The following is a 22556-nucleotide window of genomic DNA, read 5'->3' as shown; positions in this document are numbered from 1 at the left end:
ATTCTAAAGTTCTATGAATAATTCCTCCACTAATACAACATTTTAAGAGACCCGCTTTCCAGTTACTGGCTTACGAGTATTTCTGAAAAGGTAAAAATGAGCTGCATAAACCCTGAAAGACCCCGCTCTCAAGGAGTCTTTAGCGGCTGTAAAGTCCCATCAGCTTGATGGTGGCAGTTACACAGGAGCCACTGAGAACACAGCCGTTCCTGCCGACCCTGCTTCCTGCTTTGGTGATATGCCTTTTCTTTTCCTTTAGTTTTTTAATTAATTTATTTATTACACTTTTTAGAATTGAAAACAGATTTTTCTGTCACACAATACATCCAGATTACAGTTCCACTGGTCCCAGCCTGCCACACCTGCCCTCTCCCCTAGTCCCCCCCCCCCGCCCCTGTCTCCCATCAGAAAAGAGCAGGCCTACAAAGACAATAACCAAATAAGACAAAACAAGACATAGTAAGATGAGGCAAACGCCCTAACACAGAAGCTGGACAAGGTAGCCCAACAGGAGGAAAAGAGTGCCAAGAGCAGGCAAAGAGTCAGAAACACACCTGCTTCCATTGTCAGGAATCAATCCCACAAAAACACAAAGCTAACACACTTTACATATATGCAGCGTGTTGTAATTTAAGAAAACCAGCACTCAAGAGAAAGACTCCACTCTACAGGATTGAAGCCGGGGGGTTTTATTAGGGATAGGGATCATAGAAGGGGGAAAGGAAAGGAGGAGACTGGCCTCCAGAGACAGGAGCAGCAGGACAGAGGAGAAAGGAAAGAGGGGAGAGACAGAGGAAAGACGGGGAGACAGAGGGAGAGAGGGGAATAGAGGAAGAGAGAGAGAGAGAGAGAGAGAGAGAGAGAGAGAGAGAGAGGAGAGAGAGAGAGAGAGAGAGAGAAGAATATGGGCAGGGCCCTTTAAAAGGGGGATATAGTGAATAAAGGTGGTTCTCTTAGTGCTGCAGCTGAGGGTGTGTCCTGTCAGAACCCCAAGGACAGGCCAGTGCAGACGCCTGAATACTAACACAGAGGACCTGGTGCAGACCCATGCAGGCCCTGTGCTCACTGCTTCAGTCTCTGTGAGCCCATGTGAGCCCTGCTTAGTTGATTCCGTGGGTCATGTTCTCCAGGTGTCCTCCGTCCCCTCTGACTCCTACAGTCTTTCCTCCCTCTCCTCTGCAGGGTTTCCCAGTCTCCAAGGGGAGGAAACCGACGGAGATACACAATTTACACACACTCTCTCTCTGGATATGGAGATGGGCATTTTTAATGATAAAAACGTGTTCCTGCACCCCAGCGTTCATACTGTTTAAAGTTCCTTGCTGTCCATGTCAAAAGCAAACACTGAGGTAGACATTTGTCAAATACGATGTAGATGTCAAGATCCTCCAGGATACGCCATAGGAACACCAAAGCAGGATGAAAATGTAAATGAATTTAGCTCAAATCAATTTTATTTTCCTTCTTCTCATCCCAAGCCCCACTTACTATTATTTATCATCCTCTGTTTGTTCTCCACCCTGGCCCCAACCACACTGGAACCCTTCAAGGGTGAAGATCAGTCTTTTTTATCTCTGATTCCTGAGCATTTGTCCTAGGCCCTGCTGTTAGCATGCTCCGTGTCCCATTAGTGACACGCTACAGAATACGTGGGTGGGCAGGAGGTGTGTGAAGGGTGGACAGGTGGATGTAGATGTTGACATCGCATTCAGTTTGTCATTCTCTCTGGTCATTTCTTTAGCCTTTTTCTTGGTTTTCTACATACATACTGGAACTTCCCCAATTTCCACCCTCTGCCCTCTCTCCTCTTGCTCTGGCAGACCTGCACACACCTTTCCTGACCTCTGGGCTGCAGAGTCTAGAATTTATGAGGTCACAGCTGGCCTTTGTGCACTCCAATAAATTCACTGCCTACAGGAGATCTTCACATGGCCTTTTCTGGGGAATCTCATTCCTTTTCGAATACTCCTTATTCACCGCTTTCTTTAAAAACGACTTTTCTTAGCCTTACCGTACTCCCTTTTCTCTTTTAAAAAAATTTAGCAGACATTCAAAATAATGGGTTTCACTACAGTGTTTTGCAACCATATAGATCATTGTATTTTGCTCATATTCATCTCCCACTAGACTCCTGCATCATCTCTCCCCTCTTACAGGACCCCTTCCTCTAACAACAGTCCCCGTGTGCTTCCTCTGACACACACACACACACACACACACACACACACACTCACACACACACACTCGTCCCCTTACAAGAGAGAACATACAGTATTTTCTTATTTACTTCAGCTATTTTTAATGTCAATCATTGCAGCTGCGGGGACTGGGTTCCTTATTCACCACCACACCCATTGACTGCCCTGCCTGGTGTCCGTTATGCACCGCCCCTCTCGCCACTGCCCACCACGTTCCCGCTTTCACCTATGGACACGGAAGACCCCAGACTTCTACTTCTGATACCTTTACTTCCTAGGTCTCTGTCAAGTCTGCCTAAACTTCCATTCCCAGAACACCTTAGTGAGACCCTTCAGAACCATGCATGACAAGGACTAGTGGCCCAGTCTTACAGTCAATCATTGTTTATCCGATATTTATCTGCCACAAAACAGCAGACAAAATATTTCTAAAGTGAAAAATGAGCAAATTATTTCCCGTAAGCCAGGTATTTTAATGGCCAGTCAACAATAGTGCTAACTCCAGCCTCTTTGATAAGTGCAGAGCACTTTGCAGTGAGGTCCTAGGGCACTGTGCAGTGAGGTCCCAGGGCACTGTGCAGTGAGGTCCCAGGGCACTGTGCAGTGAGGTCCCAGGGCACTGTGCAGTGAGGTCTCAGGGCACTGTGCAGTGAGGTCCCAGGGCACTGTGCAGTGAGGTCACAGGGCACTGTGCACTGAGATCCTCATTGCTCCTAACTGTCATCCTCATAGTTCCCCTCTTCGGTCTTTCAGGGTAGAAATACAGGACTTTGCACTTCTCTAGACATTCCAGGTTTGCCACTCACTGTTTGCTTACCCTCAGATGTCCTTTCTCACCTTCTCCTGACGAATACCCATAATCCTTCAAAGTATGTCTTCTATCTGTCCTCACTACCCTCTCTCCTCAAGAGCCAACCTATTTCATGCCATTGCTTCACCTCATGCTATCTTGTACTTCAGGACACACCATGCACTTTTAATTACTTGCTCAGATGTCCTGTTTGAGTAGGTTTGCCCTAAGACATGGTCTCTATCTTTTTCATCTTTCTACCCCCAAGCCTGGCACACCCAGGCTCTACAAAGGAGACGGGGAAAGTGAACAGGACTGAATGTTACCAGGAGGCACATATTTGTGTAGCTCTGTCAGCACCTTGGGGACCATATTAAAGATAATTGTTTAATATAGATTCCATATGTTTTATTCAATTACTGTAAAGGGATTCCAACTTCATAAACAGGGACAGATTCGTGAGTGGTGCAGGCAGATTCCTGCCCATTTATTTCTTTAATTAAAACTCTGCCTACAGGCCCTTGGTGAGTCTTAGCAACAACAAAATAGATCAAAATACACACGAAATGCTGTATTTCTTCCTGATCACCTAAAGCAAGTTAATTAATAAACCAAAATAATGAGTGAATCTATCTTTAAGAAATAAGACTAAACTAAACTCAGTTGTGTGCAGTTTTTCGCCGTGTAGTAGGCAGGACTTTGCTGGAGAGGCTGGGCTAAGTTAGAGACTGAGAAAGAAGGTTTGTAAAGCTGCAGAGGCTGAAACTGCATTACCATCAATAACATAGGGAACAGTCAGCTAGTGCAGAGAGGGGACAGGGGTGCTCATGATCTAAGCACCCTGTTAAAATTTATCTCCTCTGAGATGAGTCAGACAATATGGAAACAAAGTTCAATTGCAAAAATAAAATCTGTAATTTCTTCAAACCAGTGTCAACCTTAATCCTCCTGCTGTACCATGTGGGAATTGAAAGAATGCATTGTTAATCTGCCATGGAAATGGGGCAATTACACGGCTAATCTAAGCACCGGGGCCATGTTCACAGCCTGTCCTCATCACCATGGGCAAGCTGTTTAACAGCGGCTGCACTGCATCGTTAATTGGATGACCTGGCCTTAAACTGTGTGCCTCTACTCAACACAAAGGAGAGATTCACACAGTTGGAAGAAAAAGACTTATTCCTGAGAAACTTCATCTTCTGCTGGAACACATGGAGCACCCCTACTTAACTCTGGGCTGCTTCTTTCCAACATCCCATGGCTGCTTGGATTAACTAACAGAGGCCTGCGAAAGCAGTGGGAAAGATGGACGCCAAAGCTAGAGATGCTTTAGTAATGTTGTTTAGGGAAGGTTTCCATTCCAAAAAAACTTTGTTTAGTTTTACTGGCGAGGGTGAGCATGGATTATTTCTTTTTTCTATTCCCCACTTTCTTTCTTAAGAAACTTCAATCTGGCAGTACTGGTGAACCCTCAGTTGAACATGTGAAGTAACTCTGGATACTTCTTTTCACTAATCCTAAATGGTGATATCTAATGCAAATGCACAATTTTGGTTGATGACTACAACGCCTCCAATACATCTTTCTCAGTTAGTAACAGACTCTTTTGCACCAGCCTTTCTATCCATACTTGGAAACACAAGAGACTATGGAACAAAGAAACACAATTGAAAGTCCTCTCTCCTGACCGGCCCAGCTCCCTGGTGAGCAATAAGCCAAAACCACAGACAAGCACACAGAGATAGTTAGTTGACTTCTTCAGAACCCTTCTGTTGTTGGGCCACCTCAGCCCATTTCTCAATCAGTGCCTTGCCATGAACCTCATAGCCTGGCTCACCATCCAAAAGTATACAGCACAATAAGTTATTATTGTCATTCATTCATTAATTCATTTTGTTTCTCCCACAAGAATATGCTTTGCATAGGAACAGGAATTTTGACTTGACTCAAGGGATTGGACGCTTCTTGAGTTTAGAATAGTTTGGCACCCAAAAGGGCCATTCAATCAACAATTGTGTAAAGAATAAATAAGGGAAGAGCTTCTAGGAAGCAGTGTTTACTGTGTTCAATGGTTGCTAATTCATTCTCTCCTCTCTCTCTCTCTCTCTCTCTCTCTCTCTCTCTCTCTCTCTCTCTCTCACACACACACACACACACACACACACACACACTGTACTCAAAAACAATAAGACTCTGATTTTATCCAAGGATCTTGAGCCGGGTTGCTTCATCTTGTACTAGATATTTCTGCATTTGTCACTTAACAGTACAAACTTTTGTGATAACTCGAGACACATCAGAAGCCTCTGAGTAAATTCCTTCTTTGGGTTTGTAATGCTTCTTCTTCTCTCTTTCATTATCCACAGTATCATTCTGATCACCCCATGCTGCAGTCCACAAGAAAAGAGGAAGAGAGAGTTCCAGAAACTAGCACTCATGAAGGTGCCCTACCTGGGAAGGTGTGGGAAATGGAGACCCATGCAATCTCACAGGACTCACAGGATGGATTTGATAGACACCACTTCAGCAGCAATGAAAATGGAACAGGTCGTGGGAAGGTTTGCAAAGATGCAGAATGCGTGGCAGGAAACCTATCAGTCAGCTCACTTGGTACTCAGGTAAGGCTGGAAACAATGGGAAGTTACACTCAAGCTTCCCAGCGGAATCCTGGGCAACTCAATTAACCTCTTTCTGCCACATTCCGGTCACGTAAGAGTTGAGTTCAGCAGCGATCCTGGTGGGGACTGCACAGGGATTTGCTCATAATGTGAGCAGACAATGTGTGTGGGATACCTAACATTATTATGCTAACGAGCAGACAATCATGGGCTACCAGGGACTCAAGAGGTCATGGCAGTCTTTCTATATTTGACCACTATTAAGTCATCCCAGAGGGATTGGAGTCTAGTATCTTCTAAAAGATGCCTATATAACAGGGGTCCTGGGACACTTTTGTTTGCCAAGGATGCCCTTGAAAACTGAAGAAACCCCAGCAAGCCACACTGGTGTACTATGCTTCTCTTGCTCTGTGGCCCAGTAGTTACAAGCACAGACACTGAAGTCCCCTGACTTATGTTCCACCCACCCACACTTCGTGCTGCCAGTGTAATTTAAAGTAAGTCACAACCTAGAACTTCCCTAAGTCTTGGTTTCTTCTCTTAGCACATAGCTCTCTCTTACCTGTCCCCAAAGGCCAGTGTAAGGATGCAGTGATAAAACAAAACAAAACAACAACAACAACAACAAAAAAAAAAAACCAAGTAATTTCTCATGGTGCAATTGTTATTCTCCCAGCCAAATAACATCACTAAATACAATTTTTTTGTTTGCTTAAAATTCTAACTCTCGAAAATGTTGATCACTTCACTTCAATCTTTTGAACTCACTCCAAATTCTGTCTTTTATTTTCAATAATAATGCTCAAAACTATGAGGTGATAATTATGCACAGACTGGATTTTTTTCCTGTCCTAGTTTCTCCTGGGATTGTGAGACCCATGGGAAAAATTCATAGTCTCTTGGCAGGGTGAACTGGGGTTTGTCCAGCATCTATACAATTCCTAGGAAAACCAAGAATCTCACACAGTATCTGCATTTAAAAAGATCTGTATTCATTGAGGTCTGTTTCCTTTCTACTGAGACCTCAGGGCACAGGGTCCCCAGCTGGACATGTGGAACCACACAGACCAGTTTCTCAGATCCCAACACATCATAAAACACTTCTGTAAAGATGGCAGGGTGGGGAGAAGGAGAGGAGAGGGAGGAGACGGTAGAAGGAGAAAGAGGAAGAAGATGTTTTCTCTTTCTGTTGTTTCCTTCTGTACTTTCCCAGAAGGCAGGGCTATGCATTATACTTAATGTCTCTTAGGGTGCTGGGAATTTTCTAAAAAGCAGGGACCATAAGGAAGCTTTTGCATAACAATTTCCTCTGAGTTGATATGTTCCATATTGGATGGGAGCTAGGTAAGACTCGGGATGTTGTAAAGGGAGGAAACATTCCCTCCAACAGGGAAACCCATTAAAACTCATGCTGTTTGAAAGCAGTGGTTCTCAGATTGTGGGCCTCAACCCCTTTGGGGGTCGAACAACCCTTTCACAGGGATAATCCAAGATCATCAGAAAACACCAATATTTACATTATGATTCATAACAGTAGCAAAATTACAGTTATAAAGTAGCAATGAAAATAATTTTGTGGCTGAGGGTCACCACAGCATGAGGAACAGAGTTAAAGGGCAGCAGCATTGAGAACCAATGTTCTAAAGGGAGCCTCCTTAGGCATCAGGAAGTAAACACTTAGAAGCTTCAGGAATTCCCTGAAATTTACCAGACGTATTAAGCCCTTCCCTCTCCAAACCTCTGTAAGCAGTAAAAACAGCTGAGAGGCACCCTGAGATCATCTGAACTGCTTGGAGAGAAGTAGGCCAGCTGAGTTGTATGGACAAAGCAGAGACTAGTAAGCTGCCTAGGAAAGGCAGAGTCTCTCCAACTTGTCAAGTTGCCTACAAGTACAATGAACTCCAGGGTTCCAGTCATCGTCCATGCTGAGGGAGGAGCAGGGGGCCTTTGGTGATGCAGCTGCTTTTGAGTAATTCCTAACCCCTCACCCATAGCCCTGTAAGTAACACAAATAAAATGCACTGGTTTAAGAAGTTGGACTCTGGTGGCATCTTTACATTGGTTTGTCATCAGTTCCTCATCTGGGGAGAGGAGATGTCTGTTGATGTCCTCAGGGGTAGTGCTTCTCAGTAGGAGCTCATCTGGTGAACCCAAAACCACTGAAGAGGTTTGAGTAGCAGTTTAACAGGAGAGTAGAAAGTGTTCCTTCATCCCAACTCTCAGGTCAAGTGGGTCCCTAAGAAAGTAGATGCATAACTCTCCATCAAAGTACACAGAAAGGACCAAGTCACATGGAGAAGGCTGCACTGCAAGTGCCCTGGGATGCCATCAGGACACACAGTATCGTAAATGATTCCTATATTTCACAGGTGGTTGGGGGAAACAGAAATAGATTTTTAAGACCATAAAACTTGGGCAATGCATGTATAATACACGCGCACACACACACACACACACACACACACACACACACACACACACACACACACGTCCACACACATTTGGATGGAAGTCAGAACATATGAAGAATAGTGAAGTTTCTGGGCCCCATGTAAACCCCTGAACTCTGCACCTTTCTGGAAGCAAGGGTTCACCTCTACAATGTACCTGAACACCTGAGTATATGGCCCTCTATTTCTAGCAATTAAGCAAGGGGACTTCAAATTATCCAGAAACTGTATATTTCCAAGCTTCTTCCATCCTGGCACAGTGCCTGTGCAGAAGACAATTACACTTTGAGTGTTGTGAAGGCAGAGCTCAGAGAGGTCAGGGGTCTGGGTATCTGGAGTCTAAGTCTACACACTTCTGACTGTGCTGTGCGATGTCTAAAATATTCACCCTAACTTTCAATCCATGCATTTCAGTGAGCATTCATTCAAATCTGGAGTTGAATTCACTGTAAGTTGGTAAGAACAAGGTCAAATCTGCAGTGTGCTTACAGTGGCAAAGAAACCCTTAAAGCCAACAAAAGAACAAAAGACTCAGAGTACTACAGCAGAATGCTAAAAGCTATGGTGTTTAGGGCAGAAGGAAGCTATTTTTCCTAACATCGAAACATCCTTTACAAGACTCACTACACGACACTGGTAATGCGATATCACTTTCAGTTGCATAAACCAAACAATTCCTATATAGACACGACAGCATTGGAAAAGACCCCCCCCCCCATACACACACACAACCTCTCAAAGCCATGCCTTTCATTTCTGACTCTCTCACTGGTAATCTAGCTACTGAGTTGGCATTTAGGATGCCATTAACCCTCTATGGATAATATGTAGAGGTGACAACATGACCAACCTCAAAATCTTGACTACCATTTGAATTTTGCCCTAAAGGAAAAAATTCCTATTTGAGTTCTGATTAGAAGGTGAGAGTGGAATCTTCCTTAGATAGCTACACAGTTCTATGAAGAAATTTCCAGATGGATCTTCTGAGAACCAGACTTAGGGCTCTTGAAGGTCATCTATGATTCACAGGACAGAGAAGATCAGCAGAGTCACTCTTTTCCATGCTAGCCTCCTGATTCACCACAAAGACCAAGAAACCCATTCACAGGAAGTCAGAGATCTCCCTGGCTCCTAGGATCTTTAAGTGGTAATTCACCAGCCATCATGTCTGTCAACCAAGCTTACCTTCACACCTTCCAGTGCTCTCCAAGTAGAAGTGGGATCCACACTGGGGCACACACTCGCCATAGGGGACATTTGTTCCTGAGTGCTGTTCCACCCGTAGTCCTGCCTCTGGCTTCTTACACTCCATACACTGAGAGGGCTTGGGACCCACACAAGTGTGGCAGGAGGCATGGCAGGCTGCAAATTGGAATAACACACAGAAAGCAACTCAAAGATCAAGTATGTGTTTCAATCAATGTAAGTTCTCCCGAGGTCAGAACCACTTGGAAAGTTCAGTAAGGACATTCTTGCAGAAGAGGATTTTTCTCGTGTTGCACACAAAGCACAGAGCTGGCGATGCTGCTATGAGAGGGTTAGTGAGGACGGGGAAATGAGAATCATCTCTCAGCTCCTAGAAGGGCTGTCAGGAAGGATGACAATAAAACCCAGCAAACTGGACAATATTTGCTTGGCTCTCTGGAGAAGCACATTCACTGAACGACCATTTAACATCATGCCCTCGGTTTTTATTGAAGATTTTCAGACGCATTTGTTCGGAGGCTGTTACTCTACCCCGTGCAAAACTGGTCGTTGTGTGACTGACCATTATGCTCATCCATCATTCAATATGGAGAGGCCCAGGCAACAGAGTTTTCTTGGAATTTACTGGGGGAAGCTGCCTTTCTAAACAAGGAAGAGGCCTTCTTTGAGTGTGGACAAAACTTCCCAGTCTATAACAGGGTTTTGTTTTCCCTGGTGAGTCTTAAAAACCTAAGCCAATACTGTATGCAAACCTCCTTGTGCCCAAATATTGATATAATTAACTGGTTCTTTAAAAAGATTCTCTAAATGCTTGCTTTCTTTCAAACACTTAATGAAGCTTGTTTGCTATAATTTTCCCTTCTGCTATTTTCACTTTTCCAAGGTGCAAACAAATACAATTTTTTAAATTAAAGGCTCACCCCCAATGCTCTATGTTCAAAAGGCTCAAATGCTATTGCCCTCCCCAGGAGCCCAGAGCCTTTTGGCAAACAGCAATTTAAGGTTTTCTATTTCACTCAGCCAGAGGCATTGCTAGTGATTCTCAGTCTGCTAGCAGTGTCATTAACAAAAAGTTCTTCAGGGAACAGCAAATGAAGTCTATAAACATTAGCAATAGCAGGAAAGGCCAGAAGTGGAGGGGGGGTTGTAAAAATCAATGTATGTTCAAAGAGATAACATTCCACAAGGATGGCCAGAAACTCATGAACTTTCAAATGGGTTTGGTGTGTGTGTGTGTGTGTGTGTGTGTGTGTGTGTGTGTGTGTGTGTGTATGTGTGTGCATCTGTGTATGTATGCTTCAGATTACCATCCCTTCATAAAACTATTAAGATGAAAAGAAGACAGCACAGGCAGGTGAATCCCCACGTCCTCCAGGGGACTGGACTCAGGAATTTGAGGACACCAAAGTCTCTTATAAATTGGTCTGAACTCCTGAAATCCAGTTGCACAGAGGGAAGATTGATGAGAAATGGGGTCCACACCAGGCTGGAGAAACCCAAAGAAACAGCTGACCTGAACAAGTGGTTGCTCATGGACCCCAGACTGATACCTGGGAAACCAGCATAGGACTGTTCTAGACCCCCTGAACAGGATGACAGTTTGGATGTCTGTTTAATCTATGGGGCCTCTGCTAGTGGATCAGTATTTATCTCTTGTACATGAATGCAGTTTGGGAACCCATTCCATAAACAGGGATACTCTCTCAGCCTAGACACACTGGGGAGGGTCTAGGCCCTGCTCCAAATGATATGACAGACTTTGAAGATCCCCCATGGAAGGCCTCACCCTCCCTGGGGAGCAGAAAGGGGATGGGATAGGGGGTCGTTGGGGGCTAGGGGAGGAGGGGAGGGAGAGGGAACTGGGATTGACACGTAAAACAAGCTTGTTTCTAATTTAAATAATAAAAAGTATTTTTCTAAATAAAATAAAATAAAATAAATTGGCCTGGCATTTGTATATAGCCTACACCTGCTCACATGTACACCTGATCTCAGATTCAGTAAGTACTTAATATAACATTGGCACATATCATGTACATGGAGCGGGTTGAAACTTTGCTTTGAGAAGATTTCTGGAATTTCTTCTTTATATTTTTGATCAGCCAGTGGTTGAATTTTGGGTTGTGGAACCAAAAGCCAATAGAGAGAGATGGCACAGGCTCTGATGTGTTTGTAAACATTCAAGACACACAAGAAGAAAGTTGTACTGAAGAGCAGTATTTGGGTGTGGGGGGGAGTTAACTTGTGTCCTTGTGATTGGGCATGAGGAACGACAGCGAAACCAACCATACCTTCACAGACCCCATGGTTGGGATAGAAGCCCTGTCCACAGCTTGGCAGGCAGTGTCCTTGATGGAGAGCCTGGGGGTGGATGCAGGCTATACAGTGAGAAGCTGCAGGTCCTGAGCAGCTGGCACAGGAGACATGACAAACTGAGGAGGAAAGAGAAGTATAGCAGGCTGCAGGTACCACAGAGACAATCCCCGGCTGATCTTCCCCCCTGGTGTCATACCACACCAAAGAGGAAACATGTTGGCAGATGGTTACATCGTCAGAACTGTCCCCTCCCCTCCACACTCATCCTTCACCCATATCCTACCTGTTATCAGTGCCCTTTATTTGCATTAAGTGCTTTGTATGCAATGGCACTTTTTAGTCCTATGACAACATTTGGAAGTAGTTATTGGTAACCACATTTTACAGTTAGGGAAACTGAGGCCTTGGGAGGTTAAAATTTACCCAAGGGGCTGGCAAGATAGCTAAGTTACTAAAAGATGTTCTGTGCAAGCATTAGGTCCAGAGACCCCACATGAGAAGTGGGTGTGGCAATGCATGTTTGTAGCTGCAGTGTTGGGATGAAAATGGATGCGAGCAGGTCCCCGGGGCTCATTAGACAGCCTAGCCAAATTGGTGAGCAGATCCCCAGGCCAGTGACTTGTCTCAAAAATCAAGGTATACAGTTTCTGAAGAACTAAAGCTGACCTCTGACCACCCCACACATTCTCTCTCTCTCTCTCTCTCTCTCTCTCTCTCTCTCTCTCTCTCTCTCTCTCTCTCTCTCTCTCCAACCTTACCCCTCCCTCTGTTCCACACCACCCTCCTCTGGTTCTCTTAACCCAAGATCACAGAGCTCATTCAGAGCAAAGCTGGGATGTTGTTTGTGGCAATCTAAGCCTCCCTATCTGGACAACAAGAAAAGTGAACAATTCATATCCTAGGATTCCTCTTAGCCCAAGCCTAGTTCAGTCCAGGTCCAGAGGGTGGGCTAGATGGTGACTGAACATATGTCTAGCTTTGGTGTCTATGCTCCTAAGAATTACATCATTGCACGAAAGAGTCTGACTCGTATACAAGACAATGTTAGGGACCCCTCCCACCAAGCCCATGCTTTACTCTGTGTTAACTAGATCCCGAGAACATGGCCCAGGATGAGCCTTCAGAACCTCTCAGGACAGCAGTGAGATAGATACAGGCAAAAGTTCAGGAGGATAGTGGTTCAGAGCCAAGTGTGGGGAGGCAGGGGATGGATGAGAACCTTGGGGTTGAGGAAAAGTGATGAACTTTAGTCCACAGAGAGGTCAGCAGACAAAGGGAGTTTGATAAAGAGATGCAGGTGTCTGAGCTCAAATACTCTGTTCTAAAAGGCACTGGAATAGAAGTAAGAACTGCCTCAGAGTGAGTTTCAGAGAGGAGGGGCAAGCAAGTTGTGTGGGGCACCATGCCTTCTTAGAGGTCTGTAAGGAAGAGACCCAAGTCAAGCCTATAGAAACTGAAACAGTCTCAAATGGCAATGATTCATGAGTTTACCAATCTAAAAGAACCATTACACAAATTGCTGATAAAAAGAAATTTTTAGTGGAGGCAGACTCGAGCTTTACTGGCTAGCAAACTCAGTTTTCTTTTTTATGTAACTTTTGTCATGCTCTGTCACTGATGATATGAGTTTATAAATGCCAGAGAAGGAATGATTTTGTCATCACTGACACAGGTTAGCACCAGTTTACAAGCTCATGAGGGCTGCTTTTTAAAGATCTTCTTGACATTTCAAACAGAGCAAATGATCTCTGGGGATGAATGACAGACGTGAGGCTTACATGTACTTACCCTATCCCAGGAGATGCACTCATATCTACCATTCCCACACTCTCCTCTTGCACAGAAGACACAAAGTTTCTATTATGAAAAAGTTGTCCCTTTAAAGTAACCTGTTTCCTGAATACACCAATTAGCAATGAGAAGCAGGTGACACCAAATGCCGCCAAATACACATTAAATACTTCTGATGATGTTAGTGATGGTGGTGGTGGTGATGATGATGGTGGTGATAACAGATCTCATACCTTTGCATCTTCCAGTGGCATCAGCATAGTATCCATCAGGGCACTCAGAAATGCATTTCCCATCATGCAACACTGTCTTCTCAGTACAGGTGAGACATCTGGGACTACTGGGGCCACAACTCTTACAGGATTGGTCACAAGCTAATGGGAAGAAAAAAGCCACCAGAGTGGGGCGACAGTGAGCAACACAGCAGTGACCTCTTTGTTCACAATGTCTGAAATTGGCACCAGCATCTCCCAGTCTCATTCCCTGGCTTCTCAGAAGAGTTCTGGGCCCTTGATTCCAAACTGTAAAGGGCCTTGCACTTTCCTTTCCGAGGTAGAAGGATAATGGAAGAATTATTCACTGAACAAAGGGCAACAAATACTGAGAGGCACACCCACCAGCATATCCAATTCAATATGGATTTAAAACTGAAGTGCCTTCAGAAGCAGGGTGAACAGATTTAGTAAATAAAAATACCCACTTCCAGTTAAATTTAAGTTTATAATGAGCAACAAGTAGATTTTGTGTAACTGAGAAGCAAATATCCTCAATTTTCCCTTCTTAAATTCCCTTCTTAAAGCAATACTTCAGGAATTCAGAATTTCACTCAGATCATGCTGTGTAAAAATATACTGAAATTGTTGAACTCTTCAGTCTTCCAACATCTACAGACGCACATACTCATCTACCCTCAAAACATCCCCACAGGCCCATGTGAGGTGTTATACTAGGTGGCCAAGATATAAAAGTTAAATTAACTTGGGATCTAGTTCAAATGGCATATTAAAATAGTATAGGAAAGTAAATACAAATATTAAACATACTATTCATAAAGTGTATGAGATAGGAGGGAGGAAAAATCCAGAAAGGACTTTAAGAAGTCACCTGTCCATCAACATCGTATTAGAAATTTAGTCAGACCAGGGAGGACTGACAGGAACACCCACTAAGCTGAAAAAGCAGTCACTGCTCAGGAAATGGTACGATGTGCTATCCAGGAAGCAGAAGTTCCACAATGAAAGAGCAGTGGGCAGGCCTAGATAGAGGGAGCCTGTAGCCACACTGATGCTTAGGTTCTTATCCTCTGGAAGGCATGGCTACTAGAGAGTTACTCTTTAGCCTCATCTTGTGACAGGCACTGAGAGGCCCTACAGTTTTAAGCACAGTGAAAAGATGGCCACACTTAGAGATAAGAAAGATCCCTCGGGCTACAGTTTGAAGAGGTGAAAAGAATTGGGACCCACTTGCAAGATCATAGCCATGCCCTTGGAGCAAGATGATTAGGGGACAGATTTGAGAGTAGTAAAAAATAAATTGTATCAGATGAGTTCCAAGAGTCTGTCTTGGGGAACAAGGGATGCCCCTCAGCCACCAAAGAATGCAAAGTGGTGGCAGGAGTTATGAGCCCAGTTTGGGATGAATGTGGTTCAGCCTGGTTTGTAGTTCTGGTACTTAAAGAACAACTCATTGCTCATATTATAAAACTAGTTTTTGAAACCAGACATGGGTTAATTTATTTCATAACAGCATGCAGGACAACACAGGACAAAAAGAAGGATCTGTGGACATATAATAAGCAAGAAGGCAAACAAACAAACAAACAAAAAAACAGAAAGTGACCAAAAGGAAACGGTCCCATGACAGAAGACAAAAAAGGAAACATGGTGGCTGAGAAACTAAGAAGGCTTAAGGGACTGTTGTCAACATAAAGGACAAATAAGGTCTTAAAAGGTTCCCCTATACTTGGAAATTGGGCTCTAGGTGACCTGTGCCACACATTCCAGTGGGCTCTAGGGACATGAATTGGCGGCTATGATGATAAATGGTCTGTTAAAGACCTGTGGCTGTGAATAGAAGGGACTGAGAGAGCAATAATGAAAAGGGACAGAGGCTGCAAGTGTAGACCCGGAAAGAAGATCTTCCAAGAGAAGTTTGAATGATTGGTAAAAGAATATCTAGATACAGAGAGGGATGTGCAATCAAAAATGTGGGTGCTTAGCTTCGCCTGGAAAGGGGCTCAGAGCCTGGGAATCTGCAGAGATAAGGGAGGAGGTCAAGGAGATGCTGTTTTGAACTTTTCCCCAGCATGAGCTCACTGCTTCCAGACAAACACAGCCCTGCTTCAGACTAAGGGGAATCAGTGTTCAGGATCCAAGAATTGTTGAGATTTAGGCAGTTAGCTCCCTTAAAACTTCTGCACCCTAACGTATTTCAAGAACTTAAAACAAAAGGAGCTAGGTCATCAGGACACACATTCTATCCTGTGTGGTGAGGACTGCCCGTCTGCCTAGACCCAAATGAGCAAGGCAATGACCTCGATATCAAAGAATAAGAGCATCACCCTCAACTCACATAAAACCAAGCCATAGTCTGAAAGGCCTCCTTAGCTCCCAATGCCCCAAAAATTCATGAAGTCCCTAAATCTAGGACAATCATCACAACAGAAAAACATTGTCTAGAAGCTAAACAAAATTTCCAGGAAATGAAGACCTGAAGATAATTGGTAAAATTGACTAATAATCATAATATTATATATCAAACATTGTATTTAAATTTATATTATCCTTTAAACATTCCTTAATGTAAATTTAAATACAATTAATGGCAAGATATCTTTTCATTCCAAATTAGTCTGGAACTTCAGTATAACAGCAATAAAAATTCTAGTTGAATTTTCTTACTAATCTGATACGTGTAGTCTAATGTATAAGTTAACTTTGAAGACAAGAATGGAAGGTGGGGGGAGGGGGGAGGGAGTGCTCCCCAATCAGCATTATGACAAAATATCAGGCAATAGATATTAATGAGCAAAAGAGTGTGATGCTGACGTGAGGGCAGAGATGTAGAGTGTAGACTAGCTGACGTGAATGTATGTGCATGTGGACCTTTATTATACAATAGACATCAAAATAAAGGATGAGATTGAGTCACTAGTCATGCTGGGAAAACTGGATAGGAAAACTGAGAAAAACCAAACTGTATGGCTTCAAAAGCCACAGAGATAAATGAGATCTCGAGGGGTCAGCAACTTAAATTTACATTGCTAAATTAATGGAAGAAAATGTAGAGCAGTTAATTTATGAATGTCAGTGGCTTATCCTCTTAAAAATTCAACAGTAAAGTTTTTAAGTGGAGATTAATAACAAAAATGAGTTAAATGTTTGTTACAATATACTTCACATATGTATAAAATTGTCAAAGAGCAAATTAAATCAATAGAAAACAGGGAAACAATGCTCAATAGAGGATATCATATTCAAAGATAACGGGAAATATATTCATATTTAAAAGGAGATGGCTAAGAAGTAGCGGAGAAGTAATATTTGCCTAGTATGCTCAATCCCCAACACCAAAAAAAGAAAAGAAAACAGCAAAACAGAACAGTGAAAAAATTAACATCTATAAAATAATAAGGAAGTGCACAGAAGGCAGAAAAAGCCATAGAAAAATGGGTAAAAAATTAAAAAGCAGACTTATACAGTGGGAAGTCAATGTCTTTTTATGTCTAGTAATCAGGAAAACTCGGGAGTTTGGTGGTCTCTAGTGATGGGCACCACATGGAGATGACAGAATCTCCAATCTTGGAGATTGCACAGCTATTCAGGAGAGCAGCCTGATAGTAGTTTATCAAATAAAGCCCAGGAAGAATCAATAAACCAGCAAGGTTGCTCCTGGCCAAAGTCCCAGGAAACATTCCAGATAAGCTCATCAAGGGGCAGGAATGTGGCTGTTCACGGATGCTCTCTGGTGACAACAGGAGGGTGGAGAGAGTGGAGGAGACCAGGCACTCGGAGACAGGAAGAGTGATGGAGGTGTACCAGGGAGTGCTCTGCAACCACGAGAAGTGAAGGGCCAGTAGACCCTGAAAAGATAGCGCTGAGTTAGAAAACCAAGGGACAGCAAAAGCCCTGAACATGCTATTGTGTGACACCGTTAAATATGTATGCACTCAAAATGAAACACTGTTTAGAAAAGCCCCTAAGAACAAAAGCAACTCTAAAAAGCTTTAGGGAGTGGATAGATGGGTCAGTGGTTAAGAGCATTTGCTAATCTTGCAGAGGACCTAGGTTGGGTTCCCAGCCATAACTCTGGTTCCCAGGCTCCAGTGCCTTTTTCTGACCTCCATGAGCATCAGGTACACAGACGATGAACATACATACAGGCAGGCAAAAACTCACATACATAAAGTAAAAAATTAGATTAAATTTTAGGAATTCAAGTAGTTATCTGGGTGAGGAAAGAAAAAAGGTGGGGACAAGGACAGGGAAAAGGAGAAATGGGGGGGGTGGGGTTGTCTATCAGAAACCAAGACAAGGGCCACAGATGGGCATGGTAATAGCAGGTGGAACATGCCACCGTTGAAAGGTTATGCTGGGGGCTCCACAACACCCGATTTTGTGATATTACAGACACAGGCCATCGAGTTACCAATAATTAAACCAACACCAGCCAGCCTCTATCTTGACTATCACTAATCTGAAATGGAAATAAGTCACCACTATCAGCATCTGAAGTACTAATCAACATTCAGATACCAATCGGTGGTTTGGTTCTTGGTTGTTTGGAAAATAGGACTATTCCTAAAGTCAGGTGACACAAACTTCAAGGCTCCAACACCGCTGTGAAAACGTAAGCTGCAGTTTTCTGTCTTCGAGGGCCCCAAGGTCAGTGGCAATAGCATCATCTGCCCCAAAGCATGTGGTGTGGGCAGAGATTACTGATCATTGCTGGATCCCCAGTCAACCATGATCTAACTTTGTGCCGAGAAGACTTCAGACATTCTTCAAACTTCAAAATCCATGCAGATGCAATACCTGCTTCCCCCAAGTGCTTAGATGTTTTGTTTTAATTTAAATTTAACTTAATTTAACTTTTGGATCTTGGTGACAGAGTCTTAAAATGTCACTGGCTGACATGCAGCTCATTCTGGAATTCGGGCTATCTTCTGAAAACTGCAGCAGTCCTCATAGTCAATCCTGTGCAGCACCAGCCAGCACACTGGCATCTTAGTTTAATCCTTGCAGTCAACAGGGAACACAGGCTTCCTACAGTGAACCCCTGAGCCAAAGTAAATGCCAATTCCTCATTCCCCAAGGCTTGCACTCTCTCCTCCTTTAAATGCATGTCACCAGCAGAAGACACAAGCTAGTCTCCATAGCAGAACAGTGACACTGCTACTCTGCCATGGTGTAAGAAGCCTCCCTGGAGAATTAAAGTGTAAATGCCTTTAGGCCTTAAGATTAGCACAAATTTGACATCTGTCCACCTTTGGAGAATACACTGGACTTAATTGAACAGGAAAGTGATAATAGCAGAAAGTTTAACATGCTGAGGTCAGTGGCAGCCTAGCCTCTCTCTTTGTCCTTACATGGAGCCACACCATATGAAAGCCTGCACCCCAGCAGAGCTAGGGACTCCTCAAAACCTTAAGCAAGCAGCTGCCAGGGGCCTTTCTCTTCCCTATACAAGTGGAGTCACCAGATCCCCCATTGCTCTCTTGTCCAGTGAACAGAAGAACAACTCAGAACAATTAGGGGTGGCACATTCTTAGGGATTAGCAGGACCCCAGTATAGTCAGAATAGTCTTCAGTAGGTCCAACAATCACTCAACTCAGTTCAAACCTTTTACCCACTGTCAGGACACTGCTACCTATGGGTTTTAGCAACATCCCCAGAATCGGCCAGTTCATCTGAGACAGAAAGAAGGAGGAGAGAAACAAAGAAGGGTCAAGAGAAGGAGGAGAAGGAGAAGTAGGCAGTGGTGGATAAGGTAGTATCATATTACAGTGAACAGCAGAGTGGGTTCTGGACCAAGTATATAGTCCAGAGCCCAAAGAGCTACTCCTGACTCTCATTAGCTATGAGACCCAAGGCATGTTTGTTTCCTACTCTTTTTGCTTCTTCATCTGAACTGTGAGGATGACATCTATCAAGTGAAGTCATTGTTAACATGAAACATGGAGCACTGACGGCAGTTATTCTGTGCCTTCCTAGTTGGGTATGACTCAGTGTCTGCTATGATAAAGTACCATGAACCCTGGTTTGAAACAACACAAATCTACTATCTTATAATGTTGGTTGGAAGTTAGAAGTTCTAAAATTCAAAGTCTTAATTCAACTGCATTTCTTAGTGCCCCTGGAGAATTCACTCCCATGACTTTTTCCATTTTGGCATGCTCATGCTAGGATATCCTTCCTGTACTATCCCATCACCCTAACCCCTGCATCCATCCTCAAATGTTTTCCAACTCTGCCGGGCTGCCTCATTATCACACCTGATGCTCCAGGACATGATCCCCATCCCCAGATACTTTACTTATTCATTCCTGCAAAGACCCAACTACCCACTCAATTATGTGCTCACAGGTTCATGGCCTTAAATGGTGGCAGCTTTGGTGTCACTATTCTGTCTACCATGGGAGTTAGGTTCCATCTCCATTTTACAAGTAGGAAACTGGAGGGATGGTAGAATGAGTTATGCCCAAATCTGTGCTTTTGCTGCATTTCCACACCTCTTGGTGGTTGGTATCCATGCCTGGCACACGAGGGATGTACTGGGCTGGCTGTCATCACAGTATGACCATGAAAAGTACTGGACAGTGATCAATTTAACTTTAAGACAGTGATACCAAAACAAATGTGGGTCTACCCAGCCTGGCATGCATGGGTCTCTGCTCCACTTACATTAGGGAAGTGGTCTGGTATGGATGATGTTTGGGATTTAAGGAAATGTCCCAATGGGGATTCCATCCCTCTCTCCACAGAGTTGTGAATATTAAGTTGTTTGGGCCAGGAGAGAATGAATACCTCAAGTCTACGAACCCACCAGGGTAGTTAAAGGAGGGTCCACTTGCTTACAAAAATATACAAATGACAACGGAAAGTGAATGTCAGCAGTCATGCATGTATTCATTGAGAAAAAGATGCATATCAATGCTATGATCTGAATACAGGGAATGTTGAAAGATAAAGGAGATGCTGCTTTGGCATCCTAGCCTGGTACTTACCTATACAGGTCCCCTGCTTGTTGTAGAATCCATTGCCACAGGTGCTCTCACAGCTGCCATCTCTCAGCACTTGCAGTGGGGCTCTGCAGGCCAGACAGTGTTTCTCTGTGGGACCCCAGCAACTTGCACAGGACTTGTGACAGACTGCAGACAAGCAACAATGTCAGTGACCTGCCTATCATAGAAGAGACTATCCACCTTTTGCATTCAAAGATTTAGAATTTACAGGAAGATACAGGTTGTTTCGTCTCCTGTAATGCCATACACAGAATTGACACCAAGAGAAATGCACACCATGCCCAGAGAGAGAGGGGGGGAGAAGGGAGAAGGGAGAAGAGAGAAGAGAGAAGAAAAGAGAGAGATCTGGAACAGGAAATTGATGGCTTTAGGGTAATGGGAGTCACAGGGAAGGAAATCATAATTTTCTGTGCAAATATGGGCTGTCTAATGAAATGCCAAGACCTTCATCCCCTTGCCTGGCTGTCCATAATCACACTACAGTGTGCACAGGCCCAGCAAGCTCTGCCCACCCTCGCCAGCTTCTTCAGGAAAAGCTGAGGAGGGATGTCATTGGCTACCCTTAACCAGACCACACAGAGGCCTAGTGCTTTATGATCTCTCTCCTTCTTTTCCTCCTTCCTTCTCCCCATCATACCCAACACATTGCTCGCCACTCCTCCATCTTTCCCCACGTGTCTTCCCTCCTCTTCTTCCCACAGCACTGCCCCAGGACTCCCAAGGCCTTCACTTTTTTCATTCTTTCCATGTCTAAGTGCAGGCTAATCCTACACTAGAGCTGTTCTCTTAATATTTAATTTTTCTTTCTCTTCCAGCATTTGCTCTTTTATAATTATTTGTACCTCTTCTTTACCTTACCACTTCTGCAAAGAGAGGCTTATCCTTAATAATGGAACATCCTGGGATTGGCTGGCTGCCTGTTTTGTGACCCTACTGTGATTTGGTTAACACATCTTATTTTTAAAACATTTGCTTCACAATGGAGTCCAATCTATCTTCCAGACACATCGATTCTGATCAACAAAATTGGCGGAGAAAATGACTGCATTTGCTGCCTACAAGTGATTGGGTAATCATACCTTAGCAATTTAATTAAGTATTTGTTTGGGAGCAGAAGAAAAGACACCTACATTGCAAACTTCAGAATCCAATCCCCCTCTCTCAGTTCTAAATTGCACAAAAAGTCTTGATTTCAGACAATTTTTCTCTCTGGTGGATTTAAAGATAATTACGGATTGTGTTAACTGCCAGGAAGACTGCAATAGAGTAACAGTGGGGGGGGGGACCCACTTTAATAGAGCTGAAGGAGGAGGAGCATCCAGCTATGTGGAGCGCAACAGAACAGCACAAGCAACATCTTTTGGAAGTGGAACATAGGGTGTGGGGAACTGGGATTTTCTTGTGTTTGGAGCTGTTGGACCTCAATAGAGCATGGTAGGACAACTCTTGGCCTTGGACATTGAGGTGTTTAGACAGCCAGCTGAGAGAGCCAACAACAGCAAGCCTAAACAGCACTCCTCCATTTCCTCTGTTTCAGTTCCTGCCTCCAGGTTCCAGCCTTGAGTTCCTGCCCTGACTTCCCTCAGTATACTGTGACTCTGGATATATAAGCCAAATAAGTTCTTTCCTTTGGTCCTGGCATTTTCTCACTGTCATAGAAACCTATGACAGCAGAGCAGTGGAGTGATGAATTTTACTGTCAGAGTCCTTTGCAGTAGCTTGTCCTAACTACTCCATTATTGGTCTTTTCCTTCAAGGAGCAGTTACTTAACACAATGGGGGAATGAGTTTTAGTTATTTAAGCCCCTAGTGTTCACACTGATGTCTAGTACTCATTAATGGGTGCTAAATGAATATACATAGATGCTTATTCACTTCAGAACACCCATGCCATTAGCCACCCTCTGCATACAAATAGCTACCCACAAGGTAACAGTTTTAAA

The 22556-nt window shown here is 43.7% G+C and overlaps 1 protein-coding gene across 1 annotated transcript in view; it reads right to left on the bottom strand.

Moving 5' to 3' along the window:
* LOC100753685 (extracellular matrix protein FRAS1) overlaps positions 1-22556 on the bottom strand; it is a 269806-nt gene that overhangs the window by 176711 nt on the left and 70539 nt on the right. The window contains exons 14-17 of the mRNA XM_035453056.1: positions 20596-20739; positions 13603-13743; positions 11554-11694; positions 9242-9418 (exon numbers count right to left, since the gene is read on the bottom strand). Coding sequence (XP_035308947.1) covers positions 9242-9418; positions 11554-11694; positions 13603-13743; positions 20596-20739 — 603 coding nt within the window. The remainder of the gene's footprint in view (positions 1-9241; positions 9419-11553; positions 11695-13602; positions 13744-20595; positions 20740-22556) is intronic.

Source organism: Cricetulus griseus (assembly GCF_003668045.3).
Source record: "Cricetulus griseus strain 17A/GY chromosome 1 unlocalized genomic scaffold, alternate assembly CriGri-PICRH-1.0 chr1_1, whole genome shotgun sequence".
NCBI classification, from domain to species: Eukaryota; Metazoa; Chordata; class Mammalia; order Rodentia; family Cricetidae; genus Cricetulus; species Cricetulus griseus.
The sequence above is the reverse complement of the archived record's forward strand: the minus strand, read 5'-3'. Positions and strand labels throughout refer to the sequence as shown.